Genomic DNA, 22,347 nt, shown 5'->3' on the forward strand with positions numbered 1-22,347 from the left:
ACCTAATCCTAATAGTTATTATACGTATAGTCTATCATATTTATGCATAGTCATGCGGAAATGTCTCACACTTAACGTGTGAAAATTCGCTGAATGACTGTGTTTGGGCTCATCAAATTTCATTTGATTATGATAGCCACGCGTATAATTAGTAGCAGTTTGTTTTGTTGTTTTTATCAATATTTACCAAGCATTAGTAATGTCTCAGACCTATATAAGAGTTGGAATGCAAAACAAAATATTATCAAATGATTGAAAGCCGTTTCCTTCTTGTGTTTACCTTCAGCATTAACCGAGCGCGAATTGTGATTAATCATCTTCGTTTTCTTTCGCATTCTAATTAATGTTGAGCATACACAGTGTGCTGCATTTAGTTGAAGTGAATTTTAGGCGCACGTAATGCTACTTCAAATTCGATTTCATTAAGCGAACGGCATTAGAGCAAAGCTACAACAGCTCAATACTTCAATACCCATTGACAAAACGATCGATGGATCGATGGATCGATCGTGTGCTCGGTCGTAGTCTGGTGTTGTTTGTGCGATTTCGATAGTAGCATGTGTGTATGGGTTAGTGCATACCTTGTAAATGTGTACTGAAGAGTATGTCGATTGTGTAATATTATGTAACAGTTCTATAGGAAATCATATCAATAATAATTTAAGACAGGTCCAGAGTAATCTAATTGTAATAAATATATTATATAATAATATGTATATGTATTACATACTACATGGAATATAGCATTGTACACCTAAAACCTACTAACGTGTACCTTGTAAGTAGTACCGAACACCCTGTATATACCACCTAGTATACTGTATACTCTATATAGTATAGTATATATAGTATATTTAATTGCATATTACCTTGTATCTCGTTAGCGGATTGTTGTACCTATTACCTTATGTCGTACAAAGTACAGTAAATTGTACCTTAAGCTAGAGCATCTTACATTTTATTGCCTAGTACCAAGTATCTTGTACTTTGTGCATTGTACCTACCATCTACCATTCCTTATGTAGTATACGCAAATTGTACCTAAAACTCTATAGCACTTTATATATCTAATATCTAAATTGTTTCTAGCACATAAATTTCGTTATAGGGTATCTCTCAGTCAGCAATGCTCACCAAGACTGCCTTGTATTTTATGGCCGCTGTCGAGAGTGCGGAGCACGCGCTTTATGCGGGGATTTGAGCTTTCGAATTTTTCAATTAGTTCGTTGACGCTTGGGGAAGTTGTGAAGGTGCTTGAAACGCTAAACGTACGCGCAGTTTAGAATCGACCAGCCAAGCGCAAAGGTGTTGCAAGGTGTTCTACCAGTGCTCGGTGATCAGGAGTGCTGCTCAGTGTAGAAGCAAGCCTTGAGATATAGAGCTTTGAAATATAAATACAAATAGTAATAATAATCAACGCCTGCGATGCACCTGCTAATACTACAAGCAGCTTTTCTTGTGATCTGCTGGTCTCAAGGTAAAAACAATTGCTCGTAAATATGGTGATACCCAAGTGTTACATAACAGCTGACAGGCTGGCAGGCGACAGACGATAGACGACAGGAAACAGGCTGTGGTCATGTGATACCTTTGACCATTGTACCAAAAGTGCAGTCATCGAATAAATCAATGAAAAGCAAAAGTGATAATCATAAATACTGAAGGTGCCCCGGCAAAACCCAATCAGTATCAATTTCACGCCGAACATACGAAACTGTTTCAGCTCTTATCTTTGATCAGTCAACAATGGGCATACGACCTGACAGAGTGCCACCAAATGTCAAGGCTACGGTGAATCATTTTTATTGATATCTACCTGACTACGATAGCTATATTTAGATATTTACCAATTTATGATAGTACAGTTCGAAGTACTACCAAAGACACACTTTACACAAATTTGATTGCCGTAGATTTATGGTATTTACGTGCACTTGAAACTTTTTCAATGGCGAAATACCTATTAATACATTTATTGCTGTCATTGATTTTGATTAAGCACACTTCAGTGATATAAATAGGCTGGTAGCTAATGAGTACCCTAACTTACATAACAAACTTATCTGTTACGTGATCTGATCGTGATACTCGACTCCAAGAGAAAACAAAGAAATAATCAAGTGTTAATTCTCAGATAATCAATAAATTAGCTACTCTAAGAATTGAAGCGATCACTTCAGAGATCATCATATGATCGATGTTGATATCGTGTTAAACGATTTGAGTATGCTTCAATTAAGCAAGAGTTTTGTTTATTTACGGCTTATCGTCTATAAGTCAGTATATATTTTTATGTATACACTCATTGGAGATATGAGTCGAAATGTTTTCGTATTAGGATAGGCCTGGAGTCTATTCTTAGCGTTAATGCCATCATATGTATTTTTATATTTCATTAGTGTTTGCTTTTATTGATATTATAACTGTTATTGCGTCAACGTGATTTGAACCTATTTATTACTTATTATTGATATTCATTATTTATTAAAATTATATTACTATATTATATTACTTATTACCTCTTCGGTAATAATAATACCTTTATAAGTCTTAGTTTCTTTTCCAAGCAGTCACATTTGTCTTATTTTGGGCTCTACTTTGACTTTATCTTGACTGTCTAGCAGATCAATCCTTCTATCCTTCTTTCATGGTAGAAGAATGTAGTAACAGAAGTACTTTGTGGTCATCATCGAACATCATCGTGATGTCAGAGTTCACTTCTGAGTTAACTCATATCTTCATCTTTTCAGATATAATATTTATTGTTACATGATCATTATTATTATGTTTACATAATTCAATTAAGTTCATTTTTCAACAAAAAGATTCTAGGCGATAACATGGGTTCACATCAGTTCACATCGGTTAGCTCAATATCACGACGTTTCGTGTTTCGATCTACTTTCCACTTATTATTCTAATTCATTATTTCGATAATGCCAATTAGTATAAATGCGAAAATAAATATTTTTCTATCTGCGCGCTAATTGAGACGTGTAGAAATATATAATTGTCATATGATATGCATGCTAATAGCCAGTTTTGCTATTGGCTTTCAATGTGGGTTAATTTTTCCAGTTATCATAGACGAAATATTGGTTGGGACTTGTATAACATAGGCTAGAATTCAGACCGTGGAGTCAGACAGGTGGTAAAAAATTATTGAAAAATATTTACCTGCTACGCTCATTATCTGTATCAATATCAATATCAATGTCAATGATTGTGGGCCGGTATCTATATATACATATATTATATATATTGTATTTAGCATGGCCTTGTGCTTTCTTTATAAAACTCATTTATTGATTTATCTGTTTGCTAGACAGCAAACAGTTAGCATTTGTTTGCGCTCCCATTTATTTGCAATAATTCACAACTGCTCGTATATGTCACTGATAAGCTCTGTCTGCGGCGCACGTGATATGATTCTGATGTTCCCCAACTAAATGTTAGTGGTTAGCACTAGACACACACTGCACACTGCGACTCACCGTCTACTACATATTTATCAAAACATATTTCATCGTCCTTCTTTTGCAGTGGTCAATGGTCATGTGTTCGGCTACTCGGAGCCCAATCAGAGGCGTTGGGCGCGTCATCACGGACACTGTGCGGGCAAGACACAGTCACCTATAGCCATCACCTCCAGCCATGTAAGTGCACTGTGAGAAAATTCGAACTAATTTGTAAGCAAAAAGCAAATTCAATTAAATAAATACCAAAGTTAAAATTAATATATATATTACGAGCACTCAAAAAATTTAGTAAAAATAAAATTAATTTTTAATTTTTAACGTATAATAACTAAATATCTAACTGTTTTTATTATACAAATATAAAATATAAAAATATTAAACCAATTATTTAACTCTTTTTCTTGTTCATTTGTATGCATTTCATTAACCCCATTTCTCTGAGTGTATTAGTGTATTACACAGTCAATTTATTAATCGTTACCCATTTGAATTACTCATATTATTGCAGACAATACCCATACACATGCCGGCAGTGGATATGATTGGCTATCACAATCTGCTGCCATATCCGCTTAAAATGATTAACAATGGCCACACGGGTAAGTGGGCGAGGGGGTGTCCACATAATTGCACTGATTAATTATCGCGTTTTCGTTCACCAGTCACCATTGGCATACCCAAGCTAAACAGCAGCGAGGAGCTGTACGAGTTCCTGCCGTATATACGGGGCGCTAAGCTGCCCGGCGAGTTCGAAGTGGAGGGTCTGCACTTCCACTGGGGCGACAAGAACAATCGTGGCTCCGAGCACGTCATCAACGACATTCGCTACACCATGGAAATGCATATTGTGCATCGCAACAAGAAATATGCGACGCTGGGCGAGGCACTAAACCATCCCGATGGTGCGGCGGTGCTGGGCTTCTTTTTCAATGTGAGTGCCGGCAGCAGCATTAGGCAAATGTGTTCCAAGCTAATCTCGTTTCCTCTTACAGCTGGATGAGGATGAGGGCCTGGGACTGGTTACCATCAATCGTCATCTGCACCTAATCGCCGAAGCCAACCAGGAGGCGGCACTGAATGTCACATTTTCGCTATCCTCGCTGATTGCCAATGTGGATGTGGACAAGTTCTACACATACAAGGGTAAGCGGGGCGTATGATATGTGAGAAGAGAGCATATTGATTTGTGTGATAAAGAGCTGGACAATTTTTCCTACATATCAATAAGATCAAAATGGGATTATAGTATTATTATAATTAGAAGCTAGTACATTTATAAAACTAGGGTGGCCAATGGCCATGTGAATGACGTCTAGCATTAGATCAAATATATTTTATTTTAGACATGACGTATGTATGTTGATTGATGACGTCAAGAGCTAAATCAATTAATAACAATTGATAGCTTAGGGTGGCCATAATTGGCATATACTTAGGTTGATAACATCTCATAGATGAATGGGATTTTCAAGGTGGACCAAATGTTGTTTAAAGATTTATAACAACTTCAACCTAAAATCAATAAAATCTCTGTGATATACATACGCTCGATATTGAAATCGTTGCTTTCTGATATATGAGCGAGTATGATTGTATGTATGTATGAGTATGTCGATTACACCCGACTGTCTCAGAGTTAGGGCTGTATATTGAGGCGCTCTATTATTTTGCAATACAAATATAAGCATTCATATTTTGTATTACTAGTGATTGAGCGAGTATTAGACAGTCAGTTACATCCTTAACTGTTTTGCATGGGTGCAGCATTGCAGCTGTCACCGTGTCATATGCCATTTACATTTGCATGACAGTTGATTGTATGAATTAATGAGGGAATGGCTTTTAACACTTAATATTTCGTTTGCAGGCTCGCTGACGACGCCGCCCTGCTCGGAGGCCGTCACCTGGATACTGTTTCCCGATCCCATACCCATATCGCCCAAGCAGGTGAGTAACCAGTGCATCAGAGCGCAGTGCGTATATCTAATGTGATTTGTTATTGCTTTGCAGATCTCTCGTTTCCGCCAGCTGTCGGACACTCAGGATGGCGCCTTGGTGGACAACTTCAGAACGCTGCAGCCCGTCGGCAATCGCCGGATCTTTGCGCGCACCGGACACGTGCGCCACACATCGATTGCGGCTCTGAAGCACGAGGGCGATTATCTCAAGTACGATTGGTTCTATTGAGTGGCCAAGCTGTGTGGATGCTCAGTGTGCCATGCTACGTTAGACTAGTCTAAGCAATTAGTTTCTTTTTGCATTTATTATTTAATTGTTAGCTAAAATCCTCTCAATAAGTAAATAATATTATGCTGTTAGACGTGATTTGCGACCGTAGAGCTGCAGCGAATTGGGTATATCCTCTACGAAAAAATTGGCTGGCATCAGACTGAACATCTTCTTCAACAGATCGAACAATGTGCTCTGCAGAGTTTCCTTGATCAGTGGACGGAACGTCTCGAAGAAACTTCTCCAGTTCTCATTGAAGAACTCATTTGTGCTCTGCTCCACCTCCTTGCTGTGCCCATTGAACAAATTGTCCAAATACGTGCGCACATGGCCCACCTTCAGCTTGACGCTCACGTCAGTCACATTGTAGAAGGTGTAGCCGCCCTTCTCGTATAGTCGCGTCTTGGCATTAAGCAGAATGTCTAGATCATCTGTCAGGGAATTATATATGTGTATGTAAATTTCTGATTCGCTGTATATATGTATTTATGTATAATCACCAATCTCTATAAATATGTTGCCGTTTCCATGCAACGGTATTATTAAGACACTTCCGACCATCTGGTATTTACCGTCTAAGCGAAAGCGCGGTATATAGATTTTATCCTGCCAGCTAAAGTCCTTTTTGCTGACCCTGAAATAAGTTGAAATAATTTGAATTTGAAATTTTAGAAAGACGGATGTAAAATTATATTGTATATACGGTATGCCATAGTCAAATTGTAGTTTTAATTATCATCTCTTTTCTATTATTTATATCTTTTCTGTTCTGTTCTTCTATTTCCATCTCATTCCCACTATTTTCATCTCTTCCCTTTTATTTCTTTCTCTCTTCTTTCTTTTCATTTATTTCTATTTCTTTTTCTACCTTCTATTTATTCTATATTCTAATCTCGCTTTCTCTTTCTGTTGATTTCATTTTCTTCTCTCATCTTCTCTTTCCATTTCATTTCAGTTTTGTTGTTCTCTTTCCATCAATCAATATATATAACAGTCGTAATAACAACACACTCTGTTTATAAGCTATATACACGCATACAATGAACGTCTCCAGATGATCTTAGATGTGCAATATTAATTTTAATAGGTATGCTAGAATTGAGTGCAGTGTGTACTGAGAAGGTTATGATTTACTCACTTGCTTTCCTTGACTATTGTTTTGCCAAAGCCACGTATCACCAGATCGCTTAGATTGGCCGATATAGAGGAAACATAGCTATTCGTTTGTGTGAATGTCAGCTGATCCTGTTTCATGGGATCGATGGGTCCGAAAGACGCCTCAATTTCGGGTATGCCTTTGAGTAAGAAAGGGAAGTGATAGCATTTAGTTTCGTGTGAATTTTTTGGTATTCAAGTTTGCTGCTCACCTTTGATGACCTCGTTTAGAAATGCTTGTATGGAACGCGTTGAGCAGTTCGTAAAGTCGGGCTCTTTGATGCGACACGATTCAATATATGATGCTGTGCTTAAGCAATATTAAATTGAGTTTCACTCCTTGATTAACTGTATATAAAAACATCGCTTACGTTTTTCCGTATAATATTCCAGGCCTTTCACATAGACGACAGTCACAAAGAAACAAACCAAGCCAAGCTCTAACGCATCGAACATCGTATAAAACTTATATATTGATTAGTTTTTATAATATTCGTATGTTTATATTTTCCGTTCACCAAGCAAACGCGTTACTTGCGTTTAAATGAGAGATATTTCAGTGAGATGCTGAATCTTATATATCCCATATATGTAGAATATGTAAATACCTGCTCTGAGCGCCGCTTGCAGTTGTAGTTGCAGCAACTAGTTCAATTAAGTTAATATAATTCTGGAAAATACGTGAACAAGCTGAGCAATTTTATCTGTGTGTTTGGTACAACTAAGTTTTCAATACAATACGAGGGCCTCTATGCAATTTATCTAAACTGTTTTTGCAACTTTTACAGATTATTAATAAAGTTAGAAAATAATAAAAGAACAATAGTTCTTAAATAGAAAATATTTAAAAAATACAAGAAAAATATTTTTGCTTATTGTTTTATTTGTAAAAGATGCATTTATATAAAATTAAATAAATTAAAAAAACTACATTTCTTCTAATTTACATACAACATAAAATTTTTAATTTTTGTTTGGTTTTGCAATAACTTGAATTAAATAAGCAATGATAAGTAATATATATTTGAAGTGAATCATGGCTTGCTTACAAGCTGATAAAACACTATTGTAGTTAAAATTTCCATGGCAGCTTACGTACTTCCTCTAAAAGTTGTTTAATAAATTAAATGTCTATGACGATTTACGGAAATCCCATTAAATACTATATAATAGCAAATAAAAAGTTGATTTGTTTATAGTTGCTTGTTCTATTTGCAATAAATCGGTCTTGACGATGTAATAACAATTGTAACTAGTAATTATACATATATGCCGTGAGTAGATTTGAAATGCCCGGAATGTGGCATACTTCTAAGCAAAGCAAAATATTCTTTCTCTTTAAGTTGTATCTCAAGATTATGTTTCTATCAGTAAGGTATGACTTACTTTTTACATTTTTTGGAAATTTTACGCAAAAGAGCACTTTTTCATATACAATTTTATATATACAATTCCAAAAATCCACAGCAAAAAAAAAAAAAGAAAGAATAAATAAATAAAATAAAAGTCTCCATAATTGAACCGAAATTTTGCAGAAAGTTTCTTTTTAAATTTGTTATGATTGTGCTTTAATTCAGATATATGTAATAATACAATTTCAAACACCCTCCCTCATATCATATTAATATATATTATTATATAATTATATTATCTACATATTTATTTATATGTATATATACATACATCTTCCGTTTGTGTTATATTTGTAATAACAAAAAAAAACTTCTATATGCAGTCATTCTAATGCGAGTTTTTATGTATATGTAAATATACATATATGTACATATATATATGCATGAGCCATGACCAACTTAGACTTGCAATTCTAAAAATGCTCAGAGCGAAAAAGAAAACATACAAACATCAAGTTGGTATGCCACATTTTATACAATTAAATATTTTAAAGAGTTTATATTTTTTAAATTGAAATGATGCATATAATTAAGATTTTCCTTTTTTCCAAAACCGAATTTGTATGCCTCATCCTTTACAATTAAATATTGTTTTTTATTTAAACAATATATAATCACTATATTTTTGAATTAAAAAGATGCAAAAAATTTCCTTTATTTGTATTTTGTAAATTTTAATTGAAATTTTAAATTAAAAAAAAAATTAAATAAATATTTGTTTAACATACTTATTTATTTAAATTATATCTTATTTAATAATTTCACATACTCACCAATTGTGGAAAGGGTATTAAATGTTGGGTCTGCTATTAATATTAAATTTAAGAACTGAAGATATGAGCAGCTAAAGTTCAGGCAGAGACCGCATGGTAAGTTTGCGATAAGCCCTTCATTCACATTCATTCTTGAGCGAATCGCAACGAAATGAGAGCACAGAACTTAGCTTGCGATTCGCTAAAGAGTGCAAGAAGAATGTGTAACTTATAGTCGAGTCGCACTCCCAGTTCTAAGTCGATCGGCGTAGATACTGCACGATGTTGGTCCGACATATATTCATATATCTTCTCTTGCCCAGTTACGCTTTGGCACAGATTTGCACAGTAAATAAATATGTTGGGAACCAAGTAAGTGGTTCATGTTTGCTACAGATACATTCATATATGTGAACAACTTTTTTTTTTATATATTATATCTATTTCAACATATAGCTAAAAAAAGTTAAAGTATGCTGCAATGGCTATTACCGTACACGCAGTGCGCAACTCGAATGTTCTCCCATATGTAAAAATTGTAGGAAAGGCAAATGTATAAAGCCAAATGTCTGCCAATGCTTTGCGGGCTACGACAATTTCAACCATTTGCCAAATGCTTAGTGAGTAACTTTTTTATAAACTGTTGTCTGTACCAATTTCTATAACTATCTACATATCCAGTTGCGTTCCGAAATGCAAGGGCGACTGTAAAAACGGATATTGTGGATCGCCAGGAAAATGCAAGTGTGCCCAGCGTTACAAACTCGATGAAGCCACTGGGCATTGTTTACCGATCTGCGACAAAGGCTGTCCTAATGGAACTTGCAAATTACCCGGAATTTGTATATGCAATGAGAATTACACATTAAATATAAAAACAAAGATATGCCAGCCGATTTGCAAGGCCGGCTACAGTCTGAATGTAACCCAAAATATTTGCGAACCTATCTGCGAAGACGGCTGCCTAAACGGCAGCTGCTCGGTCCCAAATGACTGCGAATGTCTATCTGGATATATAAAAATTAGTAATTCTTTGTGTCTGCCGGATTGCCCACATGGTTGTCAGAATGGTTTTTGTAGTGCTCCAGGAAAATGCACGTGTAACGAAGGATATTCTCCAGTCACTGAGAACAGATGTGTTCCAGAATGTAAAGATGGATGCGAGAACGGTGTCTGTAGTGCTCCAGGGAAATGCACCTGTAACGAAGGATACTTTCCTGTCTCTGAGAATAGATGTGCTCCAGAATGCAAAGATGGATGCGAGAACGGTGTCTGTAGTGCTCCAGGGAAATGCACCTGTAACGAAGGATATTCTCCAGTCGCTGAGAATAGATGTGCTCCAGAATGTAAAGATGGATGCGAGAATGGTGTCTGTAGTGCTCCAGGGAAATGCACCTGTAACGAAGGATACTTTCCTGTCACTGAGAATAGATGTGCTCCAGAATGTAAAGATGGATGCGAGAACGGTGTCTGTAGTGCTCCAGGGAAATGCACCTGTAACGAAGGATATTCTCCAGTCGCTGAGAATAGATGTGCTCCAGAATGTAAAGATGGGTGTGAAAATGGTTTCTGTAGTGCACCAGGGCAATGCAGCTGTAATGAAGGATATTCTCCACTCATTGAGAATAGATGTGCTCCAGAATGCAAAGATGGATGCGAGAACGGTGTCTGTAGTGCTCCAGGGAAATGCACCTGTAACGAAGGATATTCTCCAGTCGCTGAGAATAGATGTGCTCCAGAATGTAAAGATGGATGCGAGAACGGTGTCTGTAGTGCTCCAGGGAAATGCACCTGTCACGAAGGATATTCTCCAGTCATTGAGAATAGATGTGCTCCAGAATGTAAAGATGGATGCGAGAACGGATTTTGTAGTGCTCCAGGGAAATGCACCTGTAACGAAGGATACTTTCCTGTCACTGAGAAAACTTGTGCGCCAGAATGTACAGATGGATGCGAGAACGGTTTCTGTAGTGCTCCAGGGAAATGCACCTGTAACGAAGGACATTTTCCTGTCTCTGAGAATAGATGTGCTCCAGAATGTAAAGATGGATGCGAGAACGGTGTCTGTAGTGCTCCAGGGAAATGCACCTGTAACGAAGGATACTTTCCTGTCTCTGAGAATAGATGTGCTCCAGAATGCAAAGATGGCTGCGAGAACGGTTTCTGTAGTGCTCCAGGGAAATGCACCTGTCACGAAGGATACTATCCTGTCTCTGAGATTAGATGTGCTCCAGAATGTAAAGGTGGATGCGAGAACGGTGTCTGTAGTGCTCCAGGGAAATGCACCTGTAACGAAGGATATTCTCCAGTCGCTGAGAATAGATGTGCTCCAGAATGTAAAGATGGGTGTGAAAATGGTTTCTGTAGTGCACCAGGGCAATGCAGCTGTAATGAAGGATATTCTCCACTCATTGAGAATAGATGTGCTCCAGAATGCAAAGATGGATGCGAGAACGGTGTCTGTAGTGCTCCAGGGAAATGCACCTGTAGCGAAGGATATTTTCCTGTGAATGAGAATAGATGTGCTCCCGAATGTGAAGATGGATGCGAGAACGGTGTCTGTAGTGCTCCAGGAAAATGCACCTGTAGCGCAGGATATTCTCCAGTTACTGAGAATAGTTTTTCTCCCGAATGTGAAGATGGATGCGAGAACGGTGTGTGTAGTGCTCCAGGGAAATGCACTTGTAACGAAGGATATTTTCCTGTCTCTGAGAATAGATGTGCTCCAGAATGTAAAGATGGATGCGAGAACGGATTTTGTAGTGCTCCAGGAAAATGCAGCTGTAAAGAAGGATATTTGCCTTTGACTGAAAGCAGATGTGCTCCAGAATGTAAAGATGGATGCGAGAACGGTTTCTGTAGTGCACCAGGGCAATGCAGCTGTAATGAAGGATTTTCTCCAGTCACTGAAAAGAGTTGTACCCCAGTTTGTCAGCCCGGGTGCTCCACTGGTTTCTGTGCATCGCCTAACAACTGTAGTTGCTTTGAGGGTTTCGCCTTTAATGGAACTGCTTGTGTTGCCATATCGGATGACGCAACGAGATCAAGTACCGCAACGACAGAGATAACAGAAATTTCGGTCATGGGACTGATGACGTGTGAGGAACGTTGCTGGAATGGAACTTTTTTGGAGGGACAGTGCTCCTGTGAGGAGCACTACTATTTGACCGTAGATAGTAAGAACACTCTCAGATTGCTTTGTCTGCCTGAGTGCAAGCAGAAGTGCGTCCATGGCTACTGTGCATATCCAGATGTATGTGTGTGCTATGATGGCCAGGTTGCGGAAGAAGGAGTGGAGTGCCCAAGTCCTAATGGCATAGAAACTTTGGGTCAAACTGGAAAATTGGCCCATTTGAAGTGGTTCATTGTATTGGTTGCTGGTACGATTATGGTATTAACAATGACAATAATCGTGGTCATTCATAAATTAAGGAAGCGTGATTACAGAGTAGACGTAAAAGGTGAGTCCAATCTATCCCTCCACCTATATCGAGGTAGATCTAATCAGTTTATTTTCGTTGCAGAACAACTTTATGGAGTGCACTTCTCAGCAAAACAAGCGGATATAATACGATCGTAGAGCCATTTTGATATGTCTGGCATATTGTGCAAAGTGGAATGAAGTCTCGCGTATTTCGAGTGCTACTTCTAGATAGATTAAGAACTAATTATATTTAATATATGCAGGTTAGTTAATGCCAGAAATCTAGAATGCTTCAATGCATATGGCTCTTGATATGTGGTGAAAAAATAAACATTAAACATAAGATTGTTAACAAATATCTTTTTGTATAAATATAATATGTAATACATGGTGGTTCATTTGGTGTTTTATAAAAACTTTTTGAATTTTCATTTTGATTTTATTTTTTATACCCTAAACCCATTGAAAATGGGAAATCAGGGTATAATGGTTTTGTGAAAAGTATGTAACAGGCAGAAGGAATCATCGCAGACCTCATAAAGTATATATTCTTGATCAGGACGACGAGCTGAGTCGATATAGCCCTGTCCGTCTGTCGGTCCGTCCGTCCGTCCGTCCGTCCGTCCGTATGAGCAAAAGGATCTCAGAAGATATTGTATAAGAGCTAGAGAGCTGAAATTTGGCATGCATACTCGTGTATACCATAGGCAGTACAAGTTTATCATATTTTTCGATAACTTTTTTATCGAGAATAATCGAAAAATCGACATTGTTTTTTCAGCCTAATTTGAACACTTTTAGACCTGGAGACTTCAAATTTGCGTTGCTCACACTGCAGCGCAGCCCAAGCGCAGTCGCTGCTTACTGCGCAGTTAGCAGAGCGCAGGCATATGCGTGCGTGTGGATGCATGTGTATGTGTGCAAAAAAGAAGTCCAGAATGATTAGAATATCAGCTTGGAGGGTTCAGGGTATCTCCTAGTCGAGCAGTCTCGACTGGAGTTTTCTTACTTGTTATACCCTGAACCCATTGAAAATGGGAAATCAGGGTATAATGGTTTTGTTAAAAGTATGTAACAGGCAGAAGGAGGCGTGGCAGACCCCACAAAGTATATATATTCTTGATCAGGGCGACGAGCTGAGTCGATTTGGCCCTGTCCGTCTGTCTGTCCGTCCGTCCGTCCGTCCGTCCGTCCGTCCGTCCGTCCGTCCGTCCGTCCGTCCGTATGTATGAACGCGTCGATTTCAGAAGATATAAGAGCTAGAGACTTCAAATTTTTTTTAAAATGTCCGTAATTACAGCGCGCATATCAAGTTTATCATTAAAAATCGATAACTCATCCCGATCTTTTTTTATCGATAAAAACCCTTATCGAAAACCAATTATAAAATTATATCTTCTACACCCTTATTGCTAGAGTCTCCAAATTTTTAATGTATGCTTATATGCAATTTTTACAATTTCGGTTTTTGTTAAAATTTACCCCCCACCCTTAAATTCACCCCCTCGCCATCACTTTTGTAAAAAGCGTATTTCAAATACTAGAGACTTGGGCTTTGGAATGTACACACATATTTACCATATGATTACACTCTAAAAGATTCATTAAGATCGTATGTCTACAAAAGAAATTATTTAACAAATAAATTCTCATAATATTGCCCACACTGCAGCGCAGCCCAAGCGCAGTCGCTGCTTACTGCGCAGTTAGCAGAGGGCAGGCTTATGCGTGCGTGTGGATGCATGTGTATGTATGTGTGCATAAAAGAAGTGCAGAATGATTAGAATATCAGCTTGGAGGGTTCAGGGTATCTCCTAGTCGAGCAGTCTCGACTGGAGCTTTCTTACTTGTTTTTATATTATTTTTCTTGTTCCATAATCTGAAGAGACCCATGAAAGTATGACTGATGAGCTAATGACGGCATCGAAAGAGGAGCTGAACAAAATCATAAAAAATATGTATCTATCGGGAATTACCTAAAAAAAAAATTGATATTGAAATAACGAAGAGAACACTCGAAAAACTAAAAATAAAGTCTCAGTACTTTTTGAATAGACCTCGTTTGGGAAACGCATATCGGTCAAAGGTAGGTTATTTGCTAGTCGGAGACTATTGACTGTTCTTAGTTGTTATAGATATTTACAGATTTGATCGCTAGCTTATTAAATATATGAGTGTACTATAAGCAGCACTTGATCTAAACATAAAATGTGAAATAGATTTTTTGTTCAACTGATTGTATATATGAACTCAGGGAATTACCCGAGAATTACCCGGTCTGACAGTCTGTTTACGCATATTGAAGCCGTCGATAAGCTTTTCTTAGCGCACACTCTCTGATAAGGCTACACTGGAAGAAAATATAAATAGACTTATATATGTATGTGTATAGAGAATAACGTTTCATATTAGCTCAGAGTAGTTCTTTACAAATTAACTTATGTTGAGCAATATGCAGCCCTATTTATGACCATCTAGAACTTCCCGCCAGTGCACTGTAGTGAAAGCTCGGATGAATAAGTGATAAGTGATATAAGCACTGAGTTATGTAATTAAATCTGCGATACTCACACTGCAATTTTTTCTCTTCAGTCTTACAGTCTAATTGATCGAAGATGTTAGTCCAGAATATATTCATATATTTTCTTTTACCCACTTGCCTTTTGGCACAGATTTGTACAAAGTATGCGTATAATAGAAAGGGTAAAGTAAGTTTTAAAGTTGTGATACGACTATGAACGAGTATGTAATCAATTAATCAAACATAGAAAACAAGAATCTCTGATTGCTGCAGGGGCTACGAGAGCACTCCAAAGACCAAAACGCATTTTGAATGTAAGCCTATTTGTGCGAATTGTGTGAACGGTAAATGCATTAAGCCTCATGTTTGTAAGTGCTTTAAAAGCTATGTTAATGATCAGCATATTTCACCGAATCCGTGAGTCGATAGCAGACGAACACATAATGCATATACATATTTAAATTATCGTCTTCTTGCTGTAACAGTTGTGTGCCTGTCTGCTCGGCCTCAAATGACTGCGAGTGTCAACCAGGATATGTCAAAGTGAGTAGCTCCATGTGTCTGCCGGATTGCCCAAATTGCGAGAACGGACTCTGTAGTGCTCCAGGGAAATGTAGCTGTAACGAAGGATTTACTCCAGTCACTGAAAACAGCTGTACCCCAGTTTGTGAGCCCGGGTGCTCCACTGGTTTCTGTGCATCGCCTAACAACTGTAGTTGCTTTGAGGGTTTCGCCTTCAATGGAACTGCATGTGTTGCCATATCTGATGACCCAAAGAGATAAAGTACCACAACGACAGAGATAACAGAAATTTCGGACATGGGACTGATGACGTGTGAGGAACGTTGCTGGAATGGAACTTTTTTGGAGGGACAGTGCTCCTGTGAGGAGCACTACTATTTGACCGTAGATAGTAAGAACACTCTCAGATTGCTTTGTCTGCCTGAGTGCAAGCAGAAGTGCGTCCATGGCTACTGTGCATATCCAGATGTATGTGTATGCTACGATGGCTAGGTCATGAAGGAAGGAGTGGAATGTCCAAGCCCTAATGGCACAGATGGTATATTACATGTGGATTATTATATTAGTTTCTGTTATTATGGTATTGACATTGACCATATATGTGAAAATTGTTGAAATAATAGAAATTGTTAACCCTCAATCTAACCGTAGTATATATACGCCATAATATTGACTTTTGTGTAAATCGAGGTGATGCCAACTCAAGCTTAGAGCTATATTGATAAGTCTTTCAGCCTTCAAGATGTGGAATCAAATATCAAGTATTGCAAATAATTTATGTAAGAATTAATTACCTATAATATATGCATGTTAATTGGCGTCAGAATATCCAGTTTATAATGCTTAAATGCAGTTTGCAATTCATGTAAATGAAATGCAACAAACATTTTACTAAACGAGGGCAGAAATTGAAATTTGTGTTAAGTGTAATATGGAATGGGCTGATCAGAGTTTATTTTATTTTCATGAGTATTATAATTATCATTTATGTTATTGGTTTTTGCCATAGAGCTGCTGGGGCGTTGGAATATCCTCAATAAAGAAATTAGCCGGTATCAGATGGAATACCTTGGACATGATTTCATAGAATATGTTCGACACAGTTTCCAGTATAAGGGGCTTCAGCGCCTCGTAGAAGTCGCGCCAGTTATCATTGAAGAACTGATTCGTGCTGCGCGCCACTTCCGGGCTGCGTCCATTGAATAGGTTATCCAATTCGGTATGCACCCGGGACATATTCAGCTTAACGCGCACCGCGGTCACATTGTCAAAGGTGAAGCCGCCCTTCTCATACAGTCGCGTTGTGGTCAGCAGCAGTACATCGAGATCCTCTAAGGTTATTGACCATGACTATGATTAATTCTGATAGATTCTGAATGATGCACACTTACCGATCTCTATGTAAAAGTGACCTGTGCCACTCAACGGTATTAGGAGTATGCGACCGGCCATTTGATATGTCGCATCCAGACGCATTTTGGGCAGATAGACTTTGGTTTGCCAGCCAAAGTCCTTTTTGCTAACGCTATGAGCATATATTAAGTCAATATCAAGTATATATATGAATATATATACTAACTCATTATTTGTGCTTAGTCATAGACTTTATTTGTATTATATTCAAGATATAAATATATGTTGATAATGTTCAATGGTCAACTACTCACCGGCTTTCCCTGATTATGGTCTTGGTGAAACCTTTGACTATCACATCGGTCAGATTGGCACTGATTGTGGCCACCTCATTGTTGTCCTGCTTAAAGTAGATATTCCTCACATGCATGGGATCGAAGGGTCCGATGGCCTCTACAACTTCCGGTATGCCAATGACCACTTGATCCACCAGCTTCTGTATGCTGTGCGTGGAGCAGTTGGTGAAGCCCGGCTCATAGATGCGGCACGAGGGCAACCACGATGCTAATGATGGACGTGCGTTATATAAGAGTGTCAACTGCATCGAGGCAGACTCGAAGGCCTATCCATTGGCCAACTTACGCTTCTCCGTGTAGTACTCCACGGCGACGACCCCGTTCAGTATACAAACTGCAGCAAGCAGTCCGCAGCAAAGGCTAAACGAACTTTTCATCATGACGTCCGGCGAGTATCTAAATGCGAATCCAACTGACAGTGCAGCTCGATTACATCAAACTGTGCCACACCATATATGAGATGCGGACGGAATGGAGGCAGTACGTTCTCGTCGCTGAGCTTTGAGCTCACAATTAAACAATTCTTAATGTCAGGCAGTTTTAAATCGAAGTGTCTACGCGATCAATGCGAGCTTGTATAGTTGTATATGCTTAACTAGCTATGTATATATAAATAATTTTACATCTAATCGGAAAATTACACTATAATTATATTTGTTGAGATAAAAAAGTGTCATTCAATTTATTAAGCAAATTATATCTATTTTGCAGATGTGAGGTTATTGAAATATATAAATTGTTGTCTGATTTATTTTGAAGGGCCTGTGCATATATATATTATTTAGCTTTTATTATTATTATTTGTTGATCTGTAATATTTATTTGGTGTTGTATCACTTTGCAATTTTTTACTAGTTTAAGTTATTTTTACATGTCTTGCTCCCTTTCTTCCTCTCTCACTCTTCTTCACTCAGGCCGTCTATTTATTTCCCCTTCTGCCCCTTTCTTTACCTTACTCTACATGTATTAGTTTTAAGGATTAGCCACTAAGCTAAGATTTGAACACATCCACGTTAATATTTATTCAGAGAATATATTTCATCTTTCATCATCAAAATTTGACAATATTTCCATCTATTAATTAGTGAAAATTTTTTATAAAGTAGGTTGCCGGAACATAGCCTAATATCTTCTTCGTACGATCCAGTATAATCGCATTTAAGGTCTGCTGAATTGTTGGTTGAAGCACTTGGTAGAGGTCACGCCAATTCTCATTAAATATCGTATGGGCTGCATCACTCAGCTCGGGGTTGTTGGGGAATAGATTGTTAAGCTTAATGTGGAATTTACCGATCGACGCTAACGAGATTTTCACCCGTTGCACATCGGCGAAATTTCCTACATCAGAGATGCGCGGCTTGACAGCCAATTCCATGCTACTGACCAAATTTTCTAGAATTGAACATAGCATGATTTCACCTCTTAAGCTATATGTATTTGGTTAATTTACCTATCTCGAAGTGACCGTTGCCATGGCCATTCAGAGGTAGGGCCAGCACTTGACCCTTCACCTTGTAGTCAAAATCAAAACGCAATTTGGGCAGAAATACCAGGCCTGCAGCAACATGCTTAGAGGGATTGTAGCTAAAGAAGCACAAATAATTGCATTACTGATTCTAAATTCTACATATATTAAATTACAGGGTATATATTTTTAGATTGAGTTAATTTCTGAAAGCTCACCTGGCCTCTTTCACGGTCAGCAGTCGGGCGCCTTTGATATAAACATTCTGCATATCCGCATTGAGCGAAATGGCGCTGTTTGTGTTCTGTGAGAATTTGATACGCTTCACGAGTAGTGGATCAAAGGAGCCCACGGCATTTGTGCCGGGTATACCATTCCTCCATTCGACGAACATGTTCTGCATATTGCTGGACAGACATTTGCTAAACTGTGGATCTTCCAGGACGCAAGGCGTTAAAAAATTGGCTAGAAGAATCCGAAATCAAAATTTGAGCAAACTATTAATATTCTAGTTGTTGTTACTTACGTTTCTCCGCCAGATAATTGGAGGCTTTAGTCAGAGCTATCAACATGGATATAGCCAAAAGGAAGAAACCATTACAATTTTTTACTTTGTACATTTTTAAATTAAGATGCAATGCAATGCAAGCGCAAAGAAAATATTGTTAGCTTAGCTTGAAAGCGACGATTGTTCTGATATTGCGGGAGTGCAGTCATTATATCTTATACTCCAAATGAAATTCAGAAATCCAGAATTATATATATATATATATCGTTATATATAAACTTGTATATTTTTATTTTATTGTTTTCTTTCTCAAGTTCACAGTTTTGGTTTAATTGACTTCAAAAATAAACGAGTTCTGTGGCGTTAGACTTGTCTGCATCATACAGGGTGATCTTGCCATATGAGTATTTAATAATAACATTTGCAGTAATCTCTATCTTCTCTTTCGCACCTACTCTTGACATCTTTTTCGCTCATATTTAAATTAGCTGCGAGTGCACTCAACGACCTTGACCTTTTAATCGGTTTTTTATGTTGAGGGTACTTGAACTAAGATGCAATGCAATGAAATGTTCAATTGACGTAAATAATTTATATCAATCCATTCAAAGCCTTATCAATTTTATAACAAGATAGACTCAGCCAAACCAGAATTCATGACATTGTTTTTACACAGCCTAATTTTAATTTCCGATTAATGTATTTTTATTTAAAAATTAATTTTTGATATACATTTACCGCTTTAGCTTACGGCGGAGCCCATATATATATTTGTTTATTTACATTTCTAAAAAATTCCATTTAAAGACTAGCTGAGTTATATCTACTATATATTTTAAGTCTTTATAAAATTTAAAAAGTTTTAATTTATATAAACAAATTGTAGTTTTTTAAGCAGCCTATATAACTTTCCATCCATGGTTTATTATGCCCTGGAAATCATAAATATTTGTAGTAAGAGTGTGTCACATTATAATTTTAGTCTGGAGGAAGCCATTTGAATCAGATGCTTATCTATTTTATGATTAATATTTATACATTTACTTACGATAATTTGAATAATTTTATTCATGTTTTTCTTAGCTTGAGCTAGTCAACATTAGTTACACGATGTTTGTGTGTCAAAAGGTTTTAATTCTCTCTGTCTCTCTCGCGTATATTGTAAATGATTGACGATGCCACTCAGATCAAGGTCTGTGGCTGCGGGGCTGTTAAACCCTCGCTCTTCATACAACATAATACATATACTATAGTCGCACCGATCGAAAAGCTTAACGCTTATTGCTAACGCCATTGGTTGAATAGCTCATTTTGTATTTTTTTGTTGACCGCCAGTCCATGGTGAGCGGCCAACTGAAGCGGTAGCAATGCAGCCCAATCTGATAGTTGTCTTCTATTTGGCACTTGTTGCACCACTGAGCTTTGTTGTGGTGCAATCGCAAAAGTTTCTGCCTGAACCACGTTTGTTTTACTATAGCAAATGATTTTCTTTGGGACTCAATTTTGATTTTATTTTCGACTTGTCTTTTAGCCACATTTATAAAGCCTTGCGCACTGAAGGATAGCCAGAGTAACGACTGCTTGGCTAGGAATATTGAAAACATTTTTCAACACTGGCGGAATGGTGAGTGATATGAACATGTGTATGGGCTGTAAATTTCAATATGATTTATGCGAATTTCGTTAAATATATATTCAAAAGTTTTCTAAAACTAAAACTGTTTCTATAGACATATGTACAAATACGAAAAGAATCATTTCCATTTAATTTTCTTTATAATACAATATATCATATACGTTTCCCAACACTCAATAATATTTATGCAGGACTTGCAAGTTCCAATAGGATTTCCATATATGTATTATCCGCCACTAACCACTTTCTCTTTATATATAGGCGTACCGGGCCTCAGCGGTGTTGGCTCTCTGGATCCATTTCGGGTGAATCGCTTGCGCATTGCCCAGCGAGTGCCACCAAATGTGGATGTGCGTGTGGAGTTGCGAAATATGACCACAGTGGGTCTCAGCCAGGCCAAGATACTGAACAGCACGTAAGTAGCGAACGTTGGGTAATGTACAATTCAGTTTTGTAAAAAAAGCAATCCTGTTTGTAGCACGTTGTACAACACTGGCCACTATAATCTCGGCTTTCATGTGCATCTAACACAAATCAATTTGACGAGCAAATACAAGCTGAAGGGGCATGTACTCCTACTCAATCTTAACAGCACCGGCGTTTTGACCTCCGAGTTGGGTTAGTATATCCCATGTCTGTACGGAAAGCAGTTAGGTAAACTATGTATCTGTTTTTCAGACAATCTGGAGTTCTATGTGGCATTCCGAATGCAGCCACAGCAGGCAGAGGGCATCACATTCATGAATGTGACCGCAATTAAGACGGACATCGCACGCATCGACAACATTCGCATTAATCTAACCAATCTATTTAATGGCAATAAGGAACTGGAACGTAGTGCCAACGATATCTTCAATGAGAATTGGCGCGTTCTGTTTGAAATCTTGCGGCCCGTTCTGACCCAAACTTTTGACAGCGTTCTGGAGGATCGATTTACTAAAGTATTTCGATATTTGCCAGCCAAGTATTTGTTCAAGGACGTTGAATAATTATTTGAAGCTCATTCTTAAAAAGTCCATTTGGCCAAAGTACATTAGCATAGAAAAACACTTCAATAAGGCTCTAAAGCTCACAAATACGAGAGACACATATTAAGTATTCGGCTCATAAATAAAATAGCTCTTAAACACAAATTAACAGCTTTTTTCAAACTAATACAAAATAGTGACTTGAAAATACCCTATAATGCATATGGGGGTATATATCCATAACATGTTTGCTTTCTTAGCTTACTTATGTAGAATTACATATACATTTGTGTAGATGCCAATATGATATTTTCATGAATTATCTTTACTATATTATCATACCCTCATACTGGAAAATACATATAATGAGGTATGTTTAAATTATATGCGCTCTTTACCAAGCCGACAAGCTAAGTCGCTTAAAGCATTTCTGGTTGTACTTCCATATGAGGTCTGATAAAGTGTAATAGCTAGTGACTTGAAACTTTAAATATTTGTTACAAATTAGATAGTTTATCCTTCTATAACTTGATCTATTATAGTCGAGAAACATAAAAGCGAACAGTT

At 37.5% G+C, this 22,347-nt stretch overlaps 6 protein-coding genes across 6 annotated transcripts; 3 read left to right on the forward strand and 3 right to left on the reverse strand.

Annotated features, from left to right (window-relative positions):
• Positions 1-1,255: 1,255 nt before the first annotated feature.
• CAH9 (Carbonic anhydrase 9) lies at positions 1,256-5,804 on the forward strand. The gene is made up of 7 exons (XM_018003674.2): positions 1,256-1,477; positions 3,544-3,656; positions 3,988-4,078; positions 4,142-4,410; positions 4,472-4,622; positions 5,347-5,426; positions 5,490-5,804. Exons 1-7 carry the CDS (start codon positions 1,426-1,428, stop codon positions 5,664-5,666), a joined length of 933 nt encoding a protein of 310 aa, XP_017859163.1. The 5' UTR covers positions 1,256-1,425; the 3' UTR covers positions 5,667-5,804.
• On the reverse strand, positions 5,724-7,377 carry LOC108611189 (protein takeout-like). Its single transcript, XM_018003699.2, has 5 exons — positions 7,235-7,377; positions 7,076-7,168; positions 6,847-7,003; positions 6,209-6,342; positions 5,724-6,139 (listed from the first exon to the last, which is right to left on the reverse strand). The coding sequence occupies exons 1-5, from the start codon at positions 7,317-7,319 to the stop codon at positions 5,787-5,789; spliced, it is 822 nt and encodes a 273-aa protein (XP_017859188.1). The 5' UTR covers positions 7,320-7,377; the 3' UTR covers positions 5,724-5,786.
• A 1,839-nt stretch (positions 7,378-9,216) lies between these two features.
• Positions 9,217-12,882, forward strand: eater (transmembrane receptor protein eater). The gene is made up of 4 exons (XM_089476241.1): positions 9,217-9,399; positions 9,484-9,647; positions 9,709-12,488; positions 12,552-12,882. The coding sequence occupies exons 1-4, from the start codon at positions 9,310-9,312 to the stop codon at positions 12,605-12,607; spliced, it is 3,090 nt and encodes a 1,029-aa protein (XP_089332367.1). The 5' UTR covers positions 9,217-9,309; the 3' UTR covers positions 12,608-12,882.
• Positions 12,883-16,421: 3,539 nt separating this feature from the next.
• On the reverse strand, positions 16,422-17,729 carry LOC108611200 (protein takeout). Its single transcript, XM_018003710.2, has 4 exons — positions 17,490-17,729; positions 17,162-17,411; positions 16,886-17,019; positions 16,422-16,825 (listed from the first exon to the last, which is right to left on the reverse strand). Exons 1-4 carry the CDS (start codon positions 17,581-17,583, stop codon positions 16,485-16,487), a joined length of 819 nt encoding a protein of 272 aa, XP_017859199.1. The 5' UTR covers positions 17,584-17,729; the 3' UTR covers positions 16,422-16,484.
• Positions 17,730-18,195: 466 nt separating this feature from the next.
• LOC108612456 (circadian clock-controlled protein daywake) lies at positions 18,196-19,377 on the reverse strand. The gene is made up of 4 exons (XM_018005378.2): positions 19,195-19,377; positions 18,887-19,133; positions 18,654-18,787; positions 18,196-18,595 (listed from the first exon to the last, which is right to left on the reverse strand). The coding sequence occupies exons 1-4, from the start codon at positions 19,286-19,288 to the stop codon at positions 18,285-18,287; spliced, it is 786 nt and encodes a 261-aa protein (XP_017860867.2). The 5' UTR covers positions 19,289-19,377; the 3' UTR covers positions 18,196-18,284.
• A 1,114-nt stretch (positions 19,378-20,491) lies between these two features.
• LOC108611210 (protein takeout-like) lies at positions 20,492-22,006 on the forward strand. The gene is made up of 5 exons (XM_018003721.2): positions 20,492-20,637; positions 20,708-20,800; positions 21,074-21,227; positions 21,291-21,430; positions 21,491-22,006. The coding sequence occupies exons 1-5, from the start codon at positions 20,544-20,546 to the stop codon at positions 21,799-21,801; spliced, it is 792 nt and encodes a 263-aa protein (XP_017859210.1). The 5' UTR covers positions 20,492-20,543; the 3' UTR covers positions 21,802-22,006.
• Positions 22,007-22,347: the final 341 nt, after the last annotated feature.

Source organism: Drosophila arizonae, chromosome 2 (genome assembly GCF_054131065.1).
Source record: "Drosophila arizonae isolate 15081-1271.41 chromosome 2, UAZ_ARI_1.0, whole genome shotgun sequence".
Classification (NCBI taxonomy): domain Eukaryota; kingdom Metazoa; phylum Arthropoda; class Insecta; order Diptera; family Drosophilidae; genus Drosophila; species Drosophila arizonae.